Here is a 23,365-nt window from a genome sequence, read left to right as displayed (position 1 = left end):
GTGGCAGGTGACGTGGCAATCCGCAATGTGTGGCAGGCTACGTGGCAATCCGCATCTGGTGGCAGGCGACGTGGCAAGTGACAATCCGCAATGTGTGGCAGGTGACATGGCAAGTGGCAATCTGCAATGTGTGGCAGGCTACGTGGCAAGTGACAATCCGCAATGTGTGGCAGGTGACGTGGCAAGTAACAATCCGCATTTGGTGGCAGGCGACATGGCAAGTGACATCCTCAGGGCTCCCACTGATTCTGCATTATGGTGAGTTGAACCATTTAATTTTATATTACAATGTATTAATAGAAATAATGCGCTTCAATCATCCTGACACCATAACAACCATGGTGCCGTAATGATTGAAGCGCCAATACCAGCCATTTCCCATATAAATTGCCCCCCAAAAAACATATTTTATAGCAGTGCCCCTCCCGAGATTAGACTCTGGATCTGCCCCTGCCTCAACCATACTCCTGAGCAGACTGATCTGCAGATTATATTATAAACAGTCAGTGTTGGTGTTCACTGTAGAAATAGCAAAGGGCCCTTGCCCTGATGAGGTGGGATTGTGTGGCCCCCGAAACGATCTGTGTGTGTGTGTGTGTGTGTGTGTTCTGTGCCCTACTTGTAACCAGTTGAACAAAAAAGACTCAACTCCTAAGGATATTTTTTGCTCTCTTTGGCCTATTGCACTTGGATTTCTCAACTCAGATGAATGGCCTCTCCTAGGGGGCCTCCCGTCTTCATGGTGAGCTGCTGAATACAGGCCAGCTGAGCTCAAGTAACGACTTTGTCTGCATTTTGATAACCTGCGAAAATCCGAGTCTCAACACCCCTCTACCACTACCTCTTGGACCAATGTCTGTGTAACATGGGAGTTTTTATTGTATGTGATAAATTCTGGGTAATGGCAAATGAGATTGAGGCTCAGTTCACACTAATGCTGTGTGGGGAATTCTGCGATCAGTGCACATTTCCTGCAATGGATTCAAATCGCACTGCCCATGTCAGTGCAATCTTAATGACGCCCCAAACTCCGTTCGGTGCCGGCAAATGCACTGCGTTTGCGGATTGCATGGTACAAAACAGCCATGCAATCTGGTTGCAGTGTGGTTCCAAAATTGTTGCATACGTGTTTTTGGTGTGATGCTGTGCAATTTATTCCCATTCTAAATGAATGGACTGCAATCGCACCACATGGGAAATGAACATGAATGCAATACGGCTCCTGTGCAATTCACACACAGTTCATAATATGACCCAGGGCTGAATACAAAGTCATTTTTGGGAATCTGCCTTTTAAATCACTCATTTGATGTACTAGATGACAATGCGATTTCCCCCCCCCCCCCCCCCACAATTAAAAAAAAAAAAAATCTTTCCATTTTTGAACTCTGGCCCCACCCATGATTGCCGTTTCTTAACCTAGATAAGAATGACGTGTCTCTGCCCCATTGTCACCATGACAAAAATTGATAGTTAATCTAGCTGTCACTGGAACAAGAGGAAGGAGAAATCTAAGGAATAACTGCTTTCTAAAGAAAACCAACTGTAAAGCCGGCCATGTATGGATTGAAAACTGCTCCGGTTCAGCAAGATCTGGCTGAATTCGCTCCATTGAAGGAAGGAAGGGGAGAGAGGGCACACCAGCCTTGCACATTACCCATGTGGTGTTTAATAATGTAAAATGAAAGGAGATCTACTCACAAACCATACAATCATAAAAGCAGATCAGGGTCCACAATGGACGCAAAGTGATCAGGTCACCAAGACTGCTCCCAGCAAGCCAGAGGCCCTTGCAGATGGCTGAAGCGTTTCGAGGGGAGATCACCCCCCCCCCCCTTCCTCAGAACACCCCTCAAAACGCGTCAGCCATGCTGTTATCCCCACTTATCCTTTTATCCTTAGGTAGACGTCGTTGGGGCTTTAAGTGGTGATATCTGGGTGATGCCCAAGCTACAGGCATCACCCAGATATCATTTTTTTTTTTTTTTTTTTTATCCGGTGAACCCTTCACATGTAAAAGCCATCATAGCCGGTTGATTGTTTTTACAGGTGGCGGAAGGGGGCATCCCACCCAACCCCCTTCCCACCACCCTCCAGTGCTTTTCCGGTCTCTCCCGTGCGATCGGGGAGCTGGAGAATGAATCTGCCAGGGACGGCAGTTCACCATATAGCTGATTATGTACCAGATGGTCCCCCGGCCATCTCTATGACCCTCGGAGGCCAAAAGCAACGTTTTAAGGCTGTGATCTATCTATCTATTTCTTTTGTTTTTTGTTTTGGTCTCAGGCTTTCCAGCATATAGGAGAGATGTGGGGACTTATAGACCCCAGATTTCTCTGTAAAGAGGACCTGTCATGCCCTATTCCTATTACAAGGGATGTTTACATTATTCGTAATAGAAATAAAAGTGATAACATTTTTATTTTTTTATTTATTTTTAATAAAGCACCCCCCAACCCCTTGTGCTCGCACGCAGAAGCGAACGCGTACGTAGGTCTTGCCTACATATATAAACGGCATTTAAACCACATGTGGGGTATCGCCATGAACGTTGGAGTGAGAGCAATAATTCTAGCACTCGACCTCCTCTGTAACTCTAAACTAGTAACCTGTCAAAAAAAATTTAAGCGTCGCTTATGGGGATTTTTAAGTACCGAAATTTGGTGCCATTGCACGGGTGTGCGCAATTTTAAAGCGTGACATGTTTGATATCACTTTATGCTAGTAAATAGATCTTTCACTTATAAAAAAAAATGGTGGTAAATCTTTTTTGTGTGTGTTTTTTTTATTTTTAATTTTTTTTTAATTTATTTTTTACTTTTAATTCATGAAAGCATCTGATTTGTTTTGGGGGGGGGGGGGGGGGGGTGCAAATGCAGTGTGACGTCCTGTAGCTTCTTACTTGCCATGCAGCCAAATTACCACAGTGTGACCTTCTTGCCTCCTTTATCATAGTGTTTTATGAGGCTTTGTGTTTGTTTTATTCTAGGCAAAGGATGAGAACAAAGGGGAATATCCCTCCCTCCATGTCCGGCAGTTGTGCAGCCTGTGTGGACAATGTACTGTACTTGTTTGGAGGCCATCATGCTCGTGGAAACACTAACATGGTCAGTAGATTCTAGCAAGCATTTGTATGGTGCTTACACAATGTTTAACCACTTCAGGACCGCCCAGCCTAGTTATACTGCGCCAGGGCAGCCATGCTAAGCCAGATAACGTACATCAAGGCTCAACAAATCCCAAGGGCCAGGTCATCATGGCGATTAGAAATTGCCTTCTGGCGCCTGGGCTTATGTCAGCCCATTCACTATAGGGATTCTTTCCGTTTTTGTCTGATCCGTCAGACGGCTGGATTTTGTGAGCAGGATCGGATGGTGGAGGGTGTCAGCTGACATCTGCTGCTCCATAGGGGAGACTGCAAGGTCCGATCAGGTCCGCCTGAAAAACTGACAGGAGGACCTGATCAGATGGCGTTTGTGAAAAGGCCCTTTCTTGTCAGGTGAGAGCACTTGGGTGGCTGCGCTGCCATCCGAAAAAAATAAAAATAAAATAAAAACTTCCGCTTTGCTGCTTACCCGCAGCAGAGCCAAAGTTTTCCCTTTCCTCCTTTCACACCAGCACCTCCATGCACTCTCTACCCCCTCCCCCAGCAGACCCACTGCCGCTGTGCGCAAAGACTCCTGTACACCCCTCGGCACCAAACAATCTGCACACACCATGGCCCACCCCTACCCGCCAGTCACCACATGTGTTTTTGGAGACTAGCAGGGAGGGGAGTCCATATAAATGACTTATTTGTTTCTTGATACAGCGTTGCATGACCATGCAATTACCAGTTAACCACTTGCCGACCGCATAACCTAAAAAGGTTATAAAATCAATATATAAAAAAAATTATTATTTTTAAAAAGCCCCCGACCCTGCATGTTAGCTTGCAGTAGTGAACGTATAGGTAGGTCACGCCCGCATACTACGTAAACTATGTTTCCATCACGCATGAGGTATCACCGTGGACATCTGAGCAAGATTTCTAGACCTCCCCGTAACGTTAAACTGAAAATCTGTGGTTTTAAGTACTGTAGTTTGTACGGGTGCAACGGATCGTCGCCGATCAATGATCCAAACGGGTCACCCCATTCGGATCAGCACACGCCACGATCCGTGGAGCGCTCTGCTGTCTCGGCCTTAGGAAAGGCCGCAGCTTCGGCCTAGCTTCGGAGCGGCGGCCATCTTGGTGCACCCGTCGGCCGTTTACAATGTGATCGCTCCATCAAATGACAGGGCGATCTCTTGTAAACAAACCGGTTTCATGGTGACGCCGGTTCCTCTCTCCCCTCTGTGTACAGATCTGTATAGTGGAGGGGAGAGATTGGATGACAGCAGCGCTGTGGGCCAATACTCGGCCATAGCCAGTCATGCTCAGTCAATATTACAGTGGGGACATTGTGTATATTACAGTGGGGACTATATGGTGGTGGAATTTTCACAGGTTTTTTGCAAATTCAATTATTATTTGCTGATTAGAGAAATGATCTGATCCGAGGAACGATCCGATCCGTGAGTTTTTTTTGATCCATTGCAACCCTAGTAGTTTGGTGCCATTCCACAAGTGTGTGCTGTTTTATTTTTATTTGTTTTAATTATTTTTATTGAATTTTGCAGTAGCAAACACAAAAAACACATAGAACAATGAAAAGGCAGTCTGACAACCAGGCCTCACACACGCAACACACATAAAACAAACGACCTCAGCACAGCTCAAAGGCTGGAACATGAGCATAACAGCAAGTGCTATTTTAAAGTATGACACGTTGGGTATATATTTACTCAACGTAACATCTTTCATATTATACCTAAAATTTTGGGGTATATATTATGGTGTGTGTGTTGTTGTTGTGGTGTGTGTGTGTGTGTTTTTTTTTTTTTTTGTTTACCTTTACAACCCCTTTAAATGGTTATTGTATCACAGTGCTAAGTGGGGGGGGGGGGGGGAAATGGCCTGGTCATGAAGGGGGTAAAATCTTCTGGAGCTGAAGTAGTTAATCTGCAGTCTCCTCTGTTCTTGTCTTTTTGTTTGCAGCTATTTATGTTGAATTTGAGCACCAGAGATGGCGAATTTTTCTGGGAGAAGGTGGAGTGTAAAGGAACTCCGCCATCGCCGAAGGACAAGCTGGGGGTCTGGGTATATGAGAACAAGTGAGTGGCTGCTGTCCTTTTGTATGCTGATAAGTTTTTCCTGTAATTATTAGATAGCAGGCGAAGATTCTGTTGCTTATACATGTTTACTTGCATTCAGCTGGACTTTTCTGAAAAATTGAGGCTCCGTGGACACTGGGCTTAAAAATAAATAAGAAAAAAAAGCTCATAGCGTGTTTTTTGTACACACGTTTAGGAGTGTTTAATGTTTTTTTTTTTTTTTATGCCAGAAAACTCCAATCAAAAACATGAAAAAAAAAACAAAAATAAAAAGTTTGGCTGCAATCGGTATTTAAAATAAAGGAATTTTAGGCTTTATACCGACTATGTAGTTTTAAGGCCTATCTGAATAGATGCAAATGAAATGGGTTGTGTAGACAGGCTCTCACTTTACCCAGTTCTGGTAAATCTGAAAGCTCACAACCTGATACAATCTGATTGTACAATCGCCTTTTAGCTGTACCAAAAATGAATTCAAGAGCCTGTCCGATTGGATACAGAGTGTTTGGTTAGTTTAGGTAGGACCGTCCTCCTATATTACATAGTTTTGATAAGGACCATTCTCTGATTTCTTGGTCATGACAACCCTCCTTGCATTTCTCTTTCAGGCTGATCTTCTTTGGTGGCTATGGCTATTTTAGAGACGATCCAGTCGGGACTTTTGAGTTTGATGAAACTTCATTTGGCGTATGTATTCTTTAGACGGTATTCTGTAAATTTTGAATTGTTGTGGCTTTTTACAATGGTGTAAAGATCTATAACTTACAACAAACAACGGAGCGGGTGCCTGGGTTTCTTTATTGAAAAGTTTACTTCACCACTTGCCAACCACCATATAGCTGGTTTACTCTGTCCACTGGCACCCGCCGATCATCCTGCAGAGAGGCAGAATGGCGGTCTGCCTATGTAAACAAGGCAGATCACTTTTTTGACAGTAGGGAAGGATCCTGTGTCTCTATAAAGCAGGGGCATGGATCCATGTCTTCCCCTAGTAAAAGCACCTCCCAAACTGTAATAAAACACAGGCTAGGCACACAGTTAAAGAGGAAGTAAAGGGGGGGGGGACACCCTGCAAGGCAAAGGCATAATGAGCTAGTATGCATAGCATACTAGCTCATTATGAATAACTTGCCTGAGATTGAAGCCCCCGAAGCGGTCCTCCGTCTTCCTCTTTGCCGCTGCCATGGATCCCGGAGCGACTTCCAGGTCTTGTGGCTCCGGCGCTGTGATTCACCGGAGCTGCAATGACGTCACTCCCGCGCATGCGCACGGGAGCCGACACTCGCGGCATATCGCCATGATCTGCGGCCTGCCTAGTGCGCCTGCGTGCCGCTGTCTACAGTGCATGCGCCGTAGACAACGGTGGCTGTCTTGGGGTAAATATCTCCTAAACCGTATAGGTTTAGGAGATATTTCTTGGACCTACAGGTAAGCCTTAATCTAGGCTTACCTGTAGGTCAAAGTGGTTTGTAAGGGTTTACAACCACTTTAACCCTTTGATTGCCCCTGGTGTTGACCCTTTCCCAGCCAGTGTCATTATTACAGTGACAGTGCATATTTTGATCACTGTATTAGTGTCACTAGTTTACAAAAAAGTGTCAGTGTCCCGATTGTCCACCGCACTATCCTAGTCCCACTATAAGTCGCTGATTACCGCCATTACTAGTAAAAAATAAGTCCATGAATATATCCCATAGTTTGTAGACGCTATAACTTTTGTGCAAACCAATCAATATTCCTACACTGCTGGTGTATGCAGTACTGTATGTGGCCAGAGGTCCGGGGGCGCTGGTGATGCTCTGAGACACTCGGGTACTGTTGACACTTTTGGGTGCTCCGAGCATCTGAGTTGTCCAGCGCCCCTGGACCTCTGGTTGCATACGGTAATACATACACCAGTGGCTTGAGTCCTGCTCGTCTTACAAGACAGCGCCTGCAAATCAAGAAGCTATCAAAAATATAGCTTATCTTGCGAAACGCTCGTATACAGCATTACCCGCAAACCGAGGTATCACTGTACATTTATTGGAATTATAATTTTATTTTTTTGGTAAGTTTTATAGCAGCAAGTTAAAAATGCTATTATAATTTTATTAATTTTTTTTTATTTTATAGTGCAAAAAATTAAAACCGCAGATGTGATCAAATGCCACCAAAAGAAGTCTCTCTTTGTGGGGAAGAAAAGGACATGCATTTTATTTGGGTACAGCACTGTACAATTGTCAGTTAAAGTAACGCAGTGTTGTATCGCCAAAAATTGCCTGGTCATGAAGGGGGGGTAAACTTCCCAGGGTTAAAGTGGGGGGGGGGGGGGGGGGGAATGAATAAAGGGCTACTTGTGAAGAAATTTCACTACATTGTATGTCATTCAAAGAGGTTCGGCTATTGAGGCTCTTGCACATGGGCAGGCTGAGCCCGTTTAATGTAATTCCCGGCTAATTTTCACCGCCAAGGCAGAGCAGGTGCAGTGTACAGCCTGTCATTGACTTGAATGGCTGTGTACTGCTGTACTCATTTATACGGCAGTGCTGTCATAAACTGGAGTACCGCATACACAAGCATAGAACATTTTCTATTTTTTGCATACCGGTTTATACAAAACATTTTGGATTGCAAAATTTTACAGATATTATTATTATTATTATTATTATTATTACTTTTTTTTTTTTTTGAACAGTCAGTCTAAGTAGAAAGGTGTGATCCCTGTCAATACTCTGTAAAGGAGGACCCTTGTTCTTTTTGTGGAAGCAGTGGCCTCTCTGCAGAGATCTGACACCCCCCCCCGCTGAGTCAGAGCTAGAGCGCTCCAATCAATGCGGGGCATGAGCTTTGCGTAGACTGCAGTAACAGAGATGAGCTCATCAGTCTGCTGCTTCTCCTTCACTGTCCAATCACGGGCTGGGTGAGGAATGAGACCTGTATGTGTAAAACCCCTTTCACACAACCGTTACAATTAGGTCGGTCAGTTGTTCAGCCCCTATGGACTGGCAGATGTAAACGGAATTGTCTGTTTATACCCGCCTTACTCCAATCCAGTCTGCTAAATACAAACCAAAGGGGATCTGTTGTCCTCCGTCTAGGTGGATGAGATTGGAGGTTGTCTGGTGTAAACAGTGGAGTCCGTTTTACACTTTGCTGCCCATAGAGCAGAGCGGGCACTGTCCATGTCCACTGTGCATAAACTGAGTGGACACGGACCTGTCATCCGCCCGCTCTGCTCTCATCAGCAGGGGAACGGAGTCCGCCCGTGTGAAAAGGGCCTAACCTGACCACAACAGGAAAGTAAATGAGGTCTCCTTCCCTGCCAAACAGGGATGTATTTCATCTGTGTGTCAAGCTGTTTACCTGAACTCTAGCTTTAAACAGGGAGACGGAATTGGATAGTGGGATATTGAGAAGAGGGAGTATAAGAAGTGGGCCAGGTTATTAACGAACTTCACATCCTTTGGACGTTTTAAAGCACCGTGCACTTTAAGTCCTTAAAGAGGAAGTAAATCTTGTGGAGGAAAAAAAAAAGTTGGCACTCGCTCCTGTCATGGCAGGGGCGGCTGTTCCTTCAGAGTGCATTAGCCGATGACATAATCCGCGCAGAATACAGTAAATATCTCCTAAACGGTGCACGTTTGGGAGATATTTACAGTCCCGTTAGATGAGCCTAGAATAAGGCTTACCTAATGGGTACAAGTACTGCAGGGAGGTTTACAACCTCTTCCTTTTTTTTTTTTTTTTTTTTTTTTTATAAACGTGAGTGCTTTACCTGTGGCCCTCCAGCTGTTGCAGAACTACAAGTCCCATGAGGCATTGCAAGGCAGACGTTTACAAGCATGACTCCCGAAGAGAGAGAGGCATGATGGGACTTCTAGTTCTGCAACAGTTGGGGGGGGGGGGGGGGCACAGGTTGAACACCCATAACTTCTTAAAACAAGTGTGTGTATCTATTTAGTAAAAATGAACTGGGTGGCTCTACAGCTGTCTGATCACTTTTACTGTAAATGCTTTTAAAGTGTAGCCTATGAAAAATGTTAAATATCGTGGTGTTTGTTTTTTATTTTTTTTTCATTTCATGGATGCATGTGATTTTGAGTTTGATATCAGTTTACTATTATACCAAAAATTTGTTTTTAGTATGTTTTGTATACACTAAAATTCAAATTAATTTTAGTGTATTTTGTCTTGAAAATATGCATTTTGATAAACAGCTGCACAAATATTGTGCAGCTTACATTTTTTTTAAACTGCCACCATTTTATTTTTCAGGGCCTCTGGTTTCCGAAAATTATATAATGTTTGGGGGTTCTAAATTATGTTCTAGCAAAAAATTGAGGTTTTTAATGTGTGTGAAAATTGTAAAAATTTGAGTGGGACGCAAAGTGGTTAAACAGGTGCGGGTCTGTTTAACCACTTTCAGACCGGACCATTTTGCTGGCTTAAGACCAGACCACTTTTTGCGATTTCGGCACTGCGTCGCTTTAACTGACAATTGCGTGGTCATGCGACGTGGCTCCCAAACTTAATTGACGTCCTTTTTTTTTCCCCCACAAATGGAGCTTTCTTTTGGTGGTATTTGATCACCTCTGCGTTTTTTATTTTTTGAGCTATAAAAAATAGAGCGAGAATTTTGAAGAAAACTTTTTTTTTTTTATTTTTTTTTTTATTTTTACTTTTTGTTATAATATCCCCCAAAAATATATATTAAAAAAAAAAAAAAATTTCCCTCCGTTTTTAGGCTGATACGTATTCTTCTACATATTTTTGGTAAAAAAAAATCGCAATCGATTATTGATTGGTTTGCTCAAAAGTTATAGCATTTACAAAATGGGGGATAGTTTTATGGCATTTTTATTAATTTTTTTTTATTTTTTATTTTTTTATTTTTTTTGTGATTGCGACATTATGGCAGACACATCGGACATTTTTGACACATTTTTGGGACCATTGTCATTTATACAGCAATCAGTGCTATACACATGCAGTGATTCCTGTGTAAATGACACTGGCAGTGTAGGGGTTAAGTGTTCCTAGGGGTGTGTTACTAACTGTAGGGGGCTGGGCTTTGTTTTAGTGAACACTGATCTCTGCTCCAATCACATGGAGCAGAGATCAGCGTCACTTGTTTCTAGGCAGAACGGGGAGATGCTGTTTATAATGGCACTTCCTCATTCAGCCGTCCCGTGAGATGATCGTGGGTATGCCTGCGGCGATCGAGTCCGTGGGACCCACGACTGGACTCACAGGGCTCCCAAACGGCACGCGAGCCCGGCGGCGCGATGGCAGGGCGGCATTAAAAACTGGACGTTGTTCCATATATAGATAGATATACACAGTGCCTTGCGAAAGTATTCGGCCCCCTTGAACTTTTCAACCTTTTGCCACATTTCCGGCTTCAAACATAAAGATATAAAAATTTTATTTTTTGTGAAGAATCACCAACAAGTGGGACACAATTGTGAAGTGGAACAAAATCTATTGGATTTTTGAAACTTTTTTTAACTAATAAAAAAATGAAAAGTGGGGCGTGCAGAATATATATATATATATATATATATATATATATATATATATATATATATATATATATATATATATATATATATATATATATATATATATATATATATATATATATATATATATATATATATATATATATATTTTTTTTATAGCCTCTAGACTAGAGATAAGGCCTAACAGATTGTATGTGTGTGTTTTTAATTGGATGATGGCCACCTGATTGTGCTCATGTTCTGGTTTTGCAGAATGCAGGACATCCAAGGGGTTGGAACAATCACGTTCATCTGTTGAATCTAGACAGCTTTACCTGGAGTCGCATTGTACCTACGGTAATAACTCAATCTTTACTACTTTTTATGTGAATAGTGAAACAATAAGGCCTCATGCCCACGGACATTTTTGCAGCTTAAAAATGCCTCTCCATGTTGGCCTATGGCCTTATGCCCACTTTAGCGTTTTTGAGCTGTAAGTGGCATAGGCATTTTTTTTATTTATTTTTTTAAGCTCCAAAAAGAAAAAACCCAGGACCAGTGCGTTCTGAGGCTCCAGTGCTAAAGCTGTAAAAACGCCAGAAGCTGGTAAAGGGTGTTAAAGAGGAAGTAAACTCTGATGGGTTTACTTCCTCTTTGATTCCCTGCAAAGGCAAAGCATAATGGACTACTATGCATTGCATAGTAGTCCATTATGTGTCACTTACCTGACACAGGAGCCAGCAAAGTCACCGCTGTCCCCTGTAGTCCAGAGCATCCATCTTCTTGGTGGGTCTCGCTGCTCCGCCGCTGTCATTCGGCGAAACCGTGATGACGTCACTCCTGCGCATGTGCACGGGAGCCGCCACTCGCGGCATATCGCCGTTGACAGCGGCACGCTCAGTGTGCCTGCGCGCCGCTGTCTACGGCGCATGTGCCGTAAGTGCCTGTCTTTTGGCAAATATCTCCTAAACCATGTAGGTTTAGGAGATATTTCTTGGACCTACAGGTAAGCCTTAATCTAGGCTTACCTGTAGATCAAAGTTGGTTGTAAGGGTTTACAACCACTTTAAACACAATTTAATGAGGCTTAACGCTGTGTACACAGCGTTATGCCCCGTCCAGTGTTTCTCTGACTTTATTCAAAATCAGTGGTTTCCTATGGGAGCCGATTGATTTGAATAGAAGGCGCACCAGAAGTGGGATCCAGATGATCATACTTGTGGTAGGACTTGTGTGCTGAGAATCTTAAAGAGGAACCCGGCCAAAATTTTTTTTGCATGAGGTTCCCCCCCACGATCCATATCGGACCCTTATCAGAGCACGTAGCCTAGCAGGATGGGGGGGAGATGAGCAAGTGCCATACCAGGCCATATGCCCCCAAAGCACCTTTTCCCCATGTCGCTGAGCCTTTGGTCCCTTGTGGTTGTCAGTCTGTGCCCCCCCCCCCCCACCCTAGGTGAATGGGTATGGGGTATATGTATTGAAAGGACATGTATTCACCCAGAAAGAGCATTGATGTTTCTACATTTCTTTCCAGGGTAAATGCCCGTCTCCTCGTGCTGCTCATGCTTGCGCCACAATTGGAAATCGAGGTTATGCTTTTGGCGGCAGATACAGAGTGGGTATCCATGAGATCGTATTACTTCTCCTGTCCATCTCATGGCATAATATATATTTAATAAAACAAAATTTTACTCTCCAGGACTCCAGAATGAATGATCTGTACTATCTGAATTTTGATACCTGGGAGTGGCATGAAGTGTAAGTGTGCGTTTAATCTTTTCATATTGTTATGACTGAGTGTTTATAAGCCTCAGAAATGATTGACTTTTAAATGCTTCCTATCACAATGCTTAATCTTATGGATTTTGCTCTTCTGATATTTTTCTTTTAGAAATGTTTTTTGCCAGCAAGTTTTACTTCCGTACAGCCAGTGACCACGCTATCCATAGGGTCTGATTCCTGTGGCAGCGTTGTCAGATCGCTGTGCGTGCTTCCACAATCTGACTATAGGACACCATGATGACACATGGCGTTTATGTAGTTGGCAATACATAGATGGGGATCTGGCAACTGCAGCCCGGCAACTGCAGCCCCCATGTGTCACAAGGGAGAGATTTATTTCAAAGCTTAACTCCAGGTCAGTGTCCATTCACACTTGTACAACTTGTCATGCGACTTTAGACATCAAAGTCAGATGACAAGTCGTTCCCTAATGATAACCATTCATATAAGTGCGACGTAAAGTTGCAGCGACTTCAAAGTAATTCATGCACTACTTTGGTCTGAATTTCATGCAACTTGAGGGCCATAGACTTCAGTCGTCAGAAGTTGCATGGAAGTGGTACCTGAATGTTTCATATAACAGTTGTCTTTGGTCTAAGCCAGGGGATCTCCAAACTATGGCCCTCCAACTGTTACGGAACTGCACGTCCCATGAGGCATTGTAAAACTCACATTCGCAGACATGACTAAGCATGATGGGAATTGTAGTTCTTGAAAAACCGGATGGCCGTAGTTTGGAGACCCCTGGTCTAAGCCAAAGTCGCATCAACATCATACCCATATAAAGTTGCAATCCAGGTCCGACTTCTGTCAAGGTTCCTGTACTACTTTGGTTCGACCTCTGTCTGATTTCAGCCCATAGAATCGAATAGAAGTTAAATCCTCACCTTTTACTTGGTGTGATTAGGATCTGACATTACAGGAAGATTATATAATTATTCCCTGAAGTTGCTTCAAAGTCGCCTGGCAAAGTTGTGCAACTTTCAGGTGGTGGCAGTGCGAACGCACAGATGAAGTATACAGGATGTGTATAGGATTTGTTAACCACTTCAGCCCCGGACCAAAGACCAGACCACTTTTTGCGTTTCGGCACTGCGTCGCTTTAACTGACAATTGCGCGGTCGTGCGACGTGGCTCCCAAACAAAATTGACGTGGTTTTTTTTTTTTTCTCCCACAAATAGAGCTTTCTTTTGGTGGTATTTAATCACCCCTGCGGTTTTTATTTTTTGCGCTATAAACAAAAATAGAGCGACAATTTTTTTAGTTTTTGTTATAACCCCCAAAAATATATTAAAAAAAAACATTTTTTTCCCTCAGTTTAGGCCGATACGTATTGTTCTACATATTTTTGGTAAAAAAAATTGCAATAAGCGATTGATTGGTTTGCGCAAAAGTTATAGCGTTTACAAAATAGGGGATAGTTTTATGGCATTTTTATTAATAATTTTTTTTTTTTATTGTGACTGCGACATTATGGCGGACACATCGGACATTTTTGACACATTTTTGGGACCATTGTCATTTATTCAGCAATCACTGCTATATAAATGCAGTGATTCCTGTGTAAATGACACTGGCAGTGAAGGGGTTAACCAGTGGGTGGCAGTGTAGGGGTTAAGTGTTGCTAGGGGCGTGTTACTAACTCTTGGGGGCTGGGCTTTAATTTAGTGAACACTGATCTCTGCTCCAATCACATGGAGCAGAGATCAGCGTCACTAGTTGCTAGGCAGAACGGGGAAATGCTGTCTACAACGGCATTTCCTCGTTCAGCCGCCCCGTGAGACGCGTCTGGACTCACGGGGGTCCCGACCAGCACGCGATCGCGCCGCCGGGCTGCATTAAAGATTGGACTTACCTGTACGCCAATATGCCTGCCCGTGCCATTCTGCAGACGTACATCAGTGTGCGCTGGTCGGGAACCGGTTAACGTGCAAAAAAAATGTCATTTCATCCAGTGTTGCGAATTACACAGCCCTGCCACACAGCACCTCCTGCCCTACCAGACAGGCTATCAGATTTTTCTCAGTTGCAGGTCATATCCTTCTCCCAGCCTGTGACTAGACCAGCAGACGGATGAGATAATCTCTCTGCTCTCACCTCTATCAGCACACTACCTGCACCGCAGTACAACTGACTAGATCCCTTCCCCAGTTTGAGCTCTGCTGTACAGGGACTGCAAGATGCTGAACCCTTGTCAAACTCCGATTAATTACTCTGCATTGAACAAATACTTCTAGAGGATGTATTGAGGAATACAGAGCTGCAGTACTGTGCCTCTTCTATCTACCTGGAGTTCAGTTTTCAGTGGTTGTTTTTTCCCAAACAGAAAAGTAGCGGCCATATTGTAAGATTACAGCTAATAATTCAGCTGGGATCCGCTGTCTGTCGTTCTTTAGCCAATCATTGCCTCTTTCCTCTTCCTAGGATTGCACAAGGTGTTATCCCATTGGGAAGGTCTTGGCATTCGTTGACACGAGCGTCTTCTCACACCCTTTTTCTTTTTGGAGGATTTACTACTGATAAACAACCTTTGAGTAAGTGACTGACCTTTCTAACAATGCAAATGTAACCAGAGGTGCAATGACCATCTTAAAGGCCCGCACACACGATCGTCCCATAATCGGATCGCTGGTACTGAGCTTTTGAGAGCTGATCATGATAGTTCATCTGATATTATCCAATTGGACAAGCACAAAAGTGTTTCTCGTATGACAACAGATCTTACGATTTACGTTTAATCAGTGCGGTTGTTGTTCGAAAAACACAATACAACACATGACATCACTTCTGAATTTTTATTCTGTCGTATGAGAATTTTCGGAACTTTAGTCAACTCTTCATTTTTAGAATGAAACTAGTATGCAAAGAAATAAAATACTCTCATCGTGTGTACCAGGCATTAGATCCCTGATTAGTCTTCTCTCCCCCAGTGATCAGACTGTAACTTTGCAGTCAGTCAGGGTGAGAGGCTGCAGCAGGGGCTGATCTGTAAGACATTTGTGAACACATCCAAAACTGCACCAGCACTGGGATTTACATGACGGTGGCGTCTCAGTCCAGGAAGTCTCTGCTGACCCTGGATGAGGCCTCAACAAAGATGGTGCCGTCCTTATGGAGAGAAAAGCAGATGAAGGCGCTGTCAAGGAGTAGTGTGAGCTCTGTAAGACAATTCAGTGTAAAGCCTCATACACACGACCGGATTTTGTACAGCCTTTCCCATGGATTCTTGTACAAAGGGCGTCGGCCGTGAACTTGTATTGCATACACACAGCATCGACACACTCCTCGGCCTAGGTCCGGAGCCGCGGCCATCTTTGTACACCCTGCGGCCGTTTTACAATGTGATTGCTCCGTCATGACGCCGGTTCCTCTCTCCCCTCTGTGTACTGTTCTGTACAATGGAGGGGAGAGTTGTCTGATCTTTTGCATTGGTTCTGAGTAGGGGTGCAATGGATCGTCAGCGATCGTGATCCGAACGTGTCACCCTGTTCGGATCTGCACACTCTATGGCCTCAGTCTAGCTCCGGAGCCGCGGCCATCATTGTACACCCTGCGGCCGTTTTACAATGTGATTGCTTCGTCATGACGCCGGTTCCTCTCTCCCCTCTGTGTACTGATCTGTACAATGGAGGGGAGAGATCGGATGGCAGCAGCGCTGTGGGCTGGATCTGTAGTGCCCACAGCGCTGTGGGCTGGATCTGTAGTGCCCACAGCGCTGCTCTGTGAGAATTGCAGTCACAGCCAATGCTCGGTGATACCCATCCATACCCAGCCAATATTACAATGGGGGAGATTACGTGGATATTACAGTGGGGACTATATGGTGGTGGAATTTTCACAGGTTTTTGCAAATTCAGTTATTTGCTGATCCAATCCGTGACTCTGATCTGAGGAACGATCCGATCCGAGTTCTGAGCATGCGTGTTTGTACTTTGTACAAAAGTCCTATGGTTTTCTGCACACATGATCGTACTTTGCGCCATCAGACTTTCGTTGCCAGAAAGTTTGTCCGTTCACACAGCCAACAAAAGTCAGATGAAAATTGAAAAAGTTTGTCTGATGGAACGTACACGCGGTCGGATGTTGCCTTAAAACCGCTAATTTGCATGTTTGTCAAAGTCCGATCGTGTGTACGGGCCATAATTCTGATGTTTGTTGTCTCTTCTCAGGTGACACGTGGCTATACAATCTCAGGACTAATGAGTGGGTTCCTTTCCAGAGCGGTCACACTGATAAGCCCAGGTAACCATATATTACATCATCGTCATATCCTTCCTTCATGGTCCTCCTATCCATGGAGGGGACATCTCATGTGTGCAGATGAGCTACACAAAAATACCTTCAGAGAACCAAAAGTGACCTTTGCTTGTAGTGTTTAGAGCTGTAAAATGTACGTTCCCCTTGCAGTAAACTGTGAAAGTCTCCTCCGCTATAGGTCAGGATGAAATGTAAACGGAATAATACAAATAGTGTAGCGCTTCACTAATGAATGTGGTCAGCATAAATTATATGAATAAAGGCAAAAATAATATAAATATGAATGCCTAAAGAAAAGTCCAATATTGGCCGCACATTCCACTATGTAGCAGGCCCAAGGGTGGCCGAACCGTCACAGAGGGGGGAAATTGGACTGGGCGGATGTATTCATGCGAGTCTGCTTGACTGTAACATCAGAGAAGAATGGATAAAATACTTCTTACCGACTTAGTTGGACCCATACAGTCATATGACAGTTGAGTCTAGAAGGCTTTAGGTCACAGTTTGGGACCGAGGAGTACGAAGAGGGAGGTCTGTTGAGCTGATGGATGAGCTCAAAACGATTGTAGGCCCTGTGATGGATCCTTTCAAATGGAACGTCAAGGGTGTATGTAGTCAATCTCAGACGTAGCCCGTTATACTGATGCTCCAATCTCGCCCGAATAGGGAGGGAGACGTTGTGGGGGTTCAAGCCAGAGAAACAGAAAAAATGAAAAAAGAAAAAAGGCTCCACATGGTGCAGGTCAGACGGTATAAAAAAGGTTGATTTATTGAAGTCAAAAAATAATTAATGACTTAGTGATCACATAGACAGTCTAAAATAGAAATTAAAAGCAATGTAGGGTGCCAACAGCTCGCCCAACGCGTTTCGACATATGTGTCTTCTACAGGGGCATGTTGAAGACACATATGTCGAAACGCGTTGGGCGAGCTGTTGGCACCCTACATTGCTTTTAATTTCTATTTTAGACTGTCTATGTGATCACTAAGTCATTAATTATTTTTTGACTTCAATAAATCAACCTTTTTTATACCGTCTGACCTGCACCATGTGGAGCCTTTTTTCTTTTTTCATTTTTTCTGTTTCTCTGGCTTGAACCCCCACAACGTCTCCCTCCCTATTCGGGCGAGATTGGAGCATCAGTATAACGGGCTACGTCTGAGATTGACTACATACACCCTTGACGTTCCATTTGAAAGGATCCATCACAGGGCCTACAATCGTTTTGAGCTCATCCATCAGCTCAACAGACCTCCCTCTTCGTACTCCTCGGTCCCAAACTGTGACCTAAAGCCTTCTAGACTCAACTGTCATATGACTGTATGGGTCCAACTAAGTCGGTAAGAAGTATTTTATCCATTCTTCTCTGATGTTACAGTCAAGCAGACTCGCATGAATACATCCGCCCAGTCCAATTTCCCCCCTCTGTGACGGTTCGGCCACCCTTGGGCCTGCTACATAGTGGAATGTGCGGCCAATATTGGACTTTTCTTTAGGCATTCATATTTATATTATTTTTGCCTTTATTCATATAATTTATGCTGACCACATTCATTAGTGAAGCGCTACACTATTTGTATTATTTTGTTTGTTGAACTTTGTTTGTTTTTTGGTGTTGGCTGCTGTTTTTGGCTGTTGAGGCCTTTTTCCATATATACTAAATTGTAGCGCAGTGTTTTCCCCTTAAACTGAAATGTAAACGGGTCTGCAGAGTTTGCTGGAGGCTTAAACCCAAACCCCCAAAAAGTCATGTAATTTTTTTTTTTTTTTTTTAAGGCTTTTTTCCCCCTGTTTTCATCTGGTGATCTGGCCAGTAACACACCTCCCTGTATTAAAGTGTCTCCACTCTGGAGGAAGGAGAACAGGGGGCACATTTAAACAGCATTATCAGTCTGAGGGGAGTGTTGGATATACTAGCAGACTTACAAACACTAACAAATTGAAGACAAACTTCAGCTCACACTTTTTATAATCGGTTACAGCAAAACTTTTTGTTTTTCCTTTTTAGGATAAAGGTTTTACAAAAATAAATACCGATTGTTGTAAGCACCCCTGCCAGTGTTGAATGGATTGTCTCATCTCTGTAGCTTTATAAATGCATAAATAAATCAAACCTCCGCCACATGCATCGAAAAATAGACCATTGTCTAAGGACACAGGTAGCCACCACAAACTGACATACAGGCCTCTCTGATATCATGCACAGCTGCGTGTATTGGCTCCTAATTCAGACACAATTAAGCCCCATACACACTATCAGATTTCCTGCTGATTTTTGTGTTCAGATTTACCAAAACCATATAATGAGGTCAAACCTTAGGAGTTTTTATGTAATCGGGCAGGCCCGTCCACTACATGGGTTTGGTAAATCTGAAGATAAAAATCAGCAGAAAATCTAATAGTGTGTATGGAGATTTAGAGATGAACATGGGGGGGAAGCGGGGCAATCCACTCGGTGATGCCAATAGAATGGTAATAGATATTCAGAGTCAATACTGTAGACTTCCGTCCAGTAACTGGGTGATTAAAGTGGTTGTAAACCCTTACAAACCACTTTGACCTACAGGTAAGCCTAGATTAAGGCTTACCTGTAGGTCCAAGAAATATCTCCTAAACCTACACGGTTTAGGAGATATTTGCCGAAAGACAGGCGCCGCTGTCTACGGCGCGCAGGCGCACTGAGCACGCCGCGGTCAACGCCGATATGCTGCGAGTGGCGGCTCCCATGCGCGGGAGTGACGTTATCGCGGCTTCGCCGAATGACAGCGGCGGAGCAGCGAGACCCACCGAGAAGATGGATGCGCCGGACTACAGGGGACAGCGGTGACTTCGCTGGCTCCTGTGTCAGGTAAGTGACACATAATGGGCTACTATGCGATGCATAGTAGTCCATTATGCTTTACCTTTGCAGGGAATGAAAGAGGAAGTAAACCTATCAGGGTTTACTTCCTCTTTAATGATGCCGACTTGACATGTAGGGTGTAATACTCCTAATAACACAGTCCATTTAATTTATTTTAGGCAGTGGGTTACAGTAAGGATGTCCCCCCTAGGTAGCAAGTGAATGCATAGGCTACCCACTTATCAGTAGCGGCTGAGTACGGGCTGATGGATACTATCGGGTACAAGTGAGTATATGGTTAACGCAGAGGGGTTTTGGAAAGGTCTCACCACTTCACCGTTCATCCGAGATCCACCTCGTCCAGGTCCTTAATGTAGGATAAGTAATGCAGCCATCTTGGGCTAAATCTAAGCCATGAAAAGTGGGGTGGGGGGGGGGGGGGATACTTTCCTCCCAACAGTCTGCGTATCTGCTGAGCAGGCAGTGCGATGCGTTATCGCTGTCAGGCCGCTAGGAAAGGTCCAGCAGTCTTGCGAGACCTCCAAAGAGAAGCAGGATGACAGAGGGGATTGGTGTGGATGGTGGCTAGTCCATGCCCTCACATCAGAAGGTGTAATTACGCGTTTCAATCGTGACCAGAGTTTCTTCAGAGCAGGAAAGTATCCCCCCACTCTTCATCGCTTAGATTTAGCCCAAGACTGCTTCATTAAGGACCTGGACGAGGTGGATCTCGGATGAACGGTGAAGTGGTGAGACCTATCCATAGACTCACCTGTACCCGATAGTATCCATCAGCCCTTAAACCTCTTTCACGCAGGACGGATCCGTGATGATCTGCCTCGTGAACATCTGCTTGCTCAGTGGGATTGCTCCGTCGATCCCCGCTGAGCAGGAAGATGACAGGTCCGTCTCTGCACACTGTGTAGGGACGGGCCTGTCAGAGCGCCGCTCTCCCCTATGGGAGATCGGATGACAACGGACTGCAGAGTCTGTCATCGCCTGATCCGATCCACAGATGGATGGAAAAGTAGGTTTTTCCTCTTTTGCGGATCGGAGCGGGTTGGATGGATGTCAGTGGACTTGCCACCACTGACATCCGACGCTCCATAGAGGTCTATGGAGCATCTGTTCAGGTCCGCCTAAAAAACTGACAGGCAGATTGTTTGTGTGAAAGAGGCCTTATTCAGCCGCTACTGATAAGTGGGTAGCCTATGCATTCACTTGCTACCTGGGGGGGGGGACCTCCTCATTGTAGCCCACTGCCTAAATTAAGTGGACTGTTATTAGGAGTATTACACCCTGCATGTCAGGTGGGCATCAGTAATAACCCAGTTACTGGATGGAAGTCTACAGTATTGACTCGGTGATCCCAGCAGAATGCTGGCAGATATACAGAGTAGATTTCCCTGCTTTTTTCATGCTCACCTCTAATTGTGTCTGAGTTAGGATCCAATAGAGAGACTCAGCTGTGCATGATATCGGAGAGGCCTGTATGTCTGTCTGTGGTGGCTACCTGTGTCCTTACACAATTGTCTAGCTTTAGATGTAGGTGGTGGAGGTTTGATTTATTTATATATTGTCAGTAATATGTGGATCTTTCATGAAATTATTTTTGTTACCTTTTTGAAGGATTCTTTGGGAAACTCTTTCCCCACTTTTTTTTGTATGCCTAATTAAATTCAGAGGAACACACCTCTATGGTTTGATTATATTTTAATCCCTGAGGTGATGGTCTGTTATGACTACCTATCTGTGTAAAGCCCCATTTTATTTTTTATATTGGGATGTAGCTGTGGTGTCATCTATTTTTTATTTTTTTTTGTCTTGTTGGTCATCTCTGTAGCTGATACAATCTGCTGGAGAGCTTGTTCTTTTGAAAAATGGCACTTACTGGACAGATCACGAGATGGAAATTGAAGAATGTGTGTGTGTATATATTTCAAAATGTTTGTCTTTAAAATGGTATTAAATGCAAAGTACTGGATGAACAAGTTTTGCTATATTACCTGTATGTAAACCCCAGCCACATACGGTACTTGCAGTTTACTGTAGAATGGAGACTTCCTGTCACACTCCCTGCTGCTTAACCATTGTATTCTATAAATGATTAGAAACGCCCTCTGATTGGCAGACATCATGACTCGCAGGAATGTGCTACCCTGTCTGTATTTTGCTCTCTAGTGTGCTGATTTGTATCTTGGTGCACAGCTGTGCACCTATCTCTATAATAGAGGGAACATATGCTGTTTACTTTGCCACGTGGTTATGAATGTGTCCAGTGTTGGTTGGGTTGAGTATCCCTTGAATGCATCTACATCCTGCTCGCCCCATGTTAGTATGGGGATGTGACTATACACCACATAATGTGTTTTTCCAAAGTAACAGTACACAACTCATGACTGTTATCATTTTATACATTTCTAGGCTGTGGCATACAGCATGTGCCAGTAAAGAGGGTGAAATATTTGTCTTTGGAGGATGTGCCAACAATCTGCTCGCCCACCACAAAGCGGTAACGTATCACACAATGTAGTGCTGGAGCGGCCGCTCAATGGGATGATCAAGGATTCTAAGTTTGGTGTGTTTTTTTTTTTTTTTTTGTACAGGCCCATAGTAATGAAGTGCTTGTGTTCTCCGTTCAGCCAAGGTCTCTTCTAAGGTAAGTTATGCTAATTTTTGGAAGACCAAAATATACTAGAAGGCCAAACATCTGCAGCCACCTTCTCATCACACCTTTATGAACTTGTTGGAAATGTCATCGCAAAGGTGTTCGATATGGTTAATTTCAGTGTTTTGTGTAGGCCACTCACGTTCTTCTACATAAAAATAATTCTTTATTACTGGACACGTTTGTGGACACCTGACCATCATACCTATGTGAGCTTGTTGGTCAACCTATTCTGAAACCATTAATGTCAAACTATGTCCTTATGGTGCTGGCTTTGTACATGGGACATAGTCCTACTAGAACGGAAATGGGCCTTCCCCCCCCCCAAACTGTGTATCCACAATGTTGGAAATGCACAGGTGGAATTGAATGCTTTGGAACCTGTTATATTAACCGTATTCATCGGAAATGAAGAATTCATAGGGGTTTCTGTATACTTTTGGTGATATTGTATGTCTGTAACTGACTGCAGATAGTAATACCGTCTAGATTCTGTCCTACGGCTACATTATCTGGAATTCTTGAGTAAAAGTAATGCAGAGCCCAATAATACTGAAATGCACTTTAATATATATATATATATATATATATATATATATATATATATATATTAGTCAGCTAGTTGAGGAACATTCTGGTTGGTACCTGCACTTGTTCCCCGAATAAGCTATGATTAGGCTGACCCCAGGTTTTGATGTATTCTCATTGATTTCAGGCTTTGTCTAGAGACGGTTATCTTCTACAAAGAGATCCTGTCTGGCTCCTTGGACTGTCTACCCAAACATCTCCTCCACAGTCTCCATCAGAGGTTTGCCAGTGTCAACACTTGTGGCTCATGAGAAGCAAACATGATATATACAGCTGTATATAGTGATTGTGTTTTTAGTTTTGTTTTTCTGTTTTGGCTCTTACTTTAATGTAAATATATTCAATAAATGTGGAGAATTTAAAAATGTCCGGGCTGATTTTGATGAACTTTAGGACAGCTGTACCAGGTGCAATAGAAAAGGGAGTTGGTGTTCCAGCTAATTCACAAGACGCTGGCCCAATGTGACAACCTTGTGCCAGTGCACGCTAAAGCCTCGTACACACGATCAGAGTTTCCAACGGGAATTGTGTGCTGACAGACTGT

At 43.7% G+C, this 23,365-nt stretch overlaps 1 protein-coding gene across 1 annotated transcript in view; it reads left to right on the top strand.

Annotated features, from left to right (window-relative positions):
• Nucleotides 1–23,188, top strand: part of KLHDC2 (kelch domain containing 2) — a 39,170-nt gene extending 15,982 nt beyond the window's left edge. The window contains exons 3-13 of the mRNA XM_077463533.1: nt 2,990–3,107; nt 5,081–5,196; nt 5,805–5,883; nt 10,953–11,036; nt 12,217–12,297; nt 12,382–12,440; nt 14,890–14,999; nt 16,635–16,707; nt 21,990–22,077; nt 22,172–22,224; nt 22,949–23,188. Of these exons, the coding sequence (XP_077319659.1) occupies nt 2,990–3,107; nt 5,081–5,196; nt 5,805–5,883; nt 10,953–11,036; nt 12,217–12,297; nt 12,382–12,440; nt 14,890–14,999; nt 16,635–16,707; nt 21,990–22,077; nt 22,172–22,224; nt 22,949–23,072 (985 nt within the window). The 3' untranslated portion in view covers nt 23,073–23,188. The remainder of the gene's footprint in view (nt 1–2,989; nt 3,108–5,080; nt 5,197–5,804; nt 5,884–10,952; nt 11,037–12,216; nt 12,298–12,381; nt 12,441–14,889; nt 15,000–16,634; nt 16,708–21,989; nt 22,078–22,171; nt 22,225–22,948) is intronic.
• Nucleotides 23,189–23,365: the final 177 nt, after the last annotated feature.

Source organism: Lithobates pipiens, unplaced genomic scaffold (assembly GCF_037356315.1).
Source record: "Lithobates pipiens isolate NorthernLeopardFrog02 unplaced genomic scaffold, aLitPip1_a1.2 Scaffold_30, whole genome shotgun sequence".
In the NCBI taxonomy this organism is placed as follows: Eukaryota; Metazoa; Chordata; class Amphibia; order Anura; family Ranidae; genus Lithobates; species Lithobates pipiens.
This window is presented reverse-complemented; position numbering and strand designations above follow the sequence as displayed.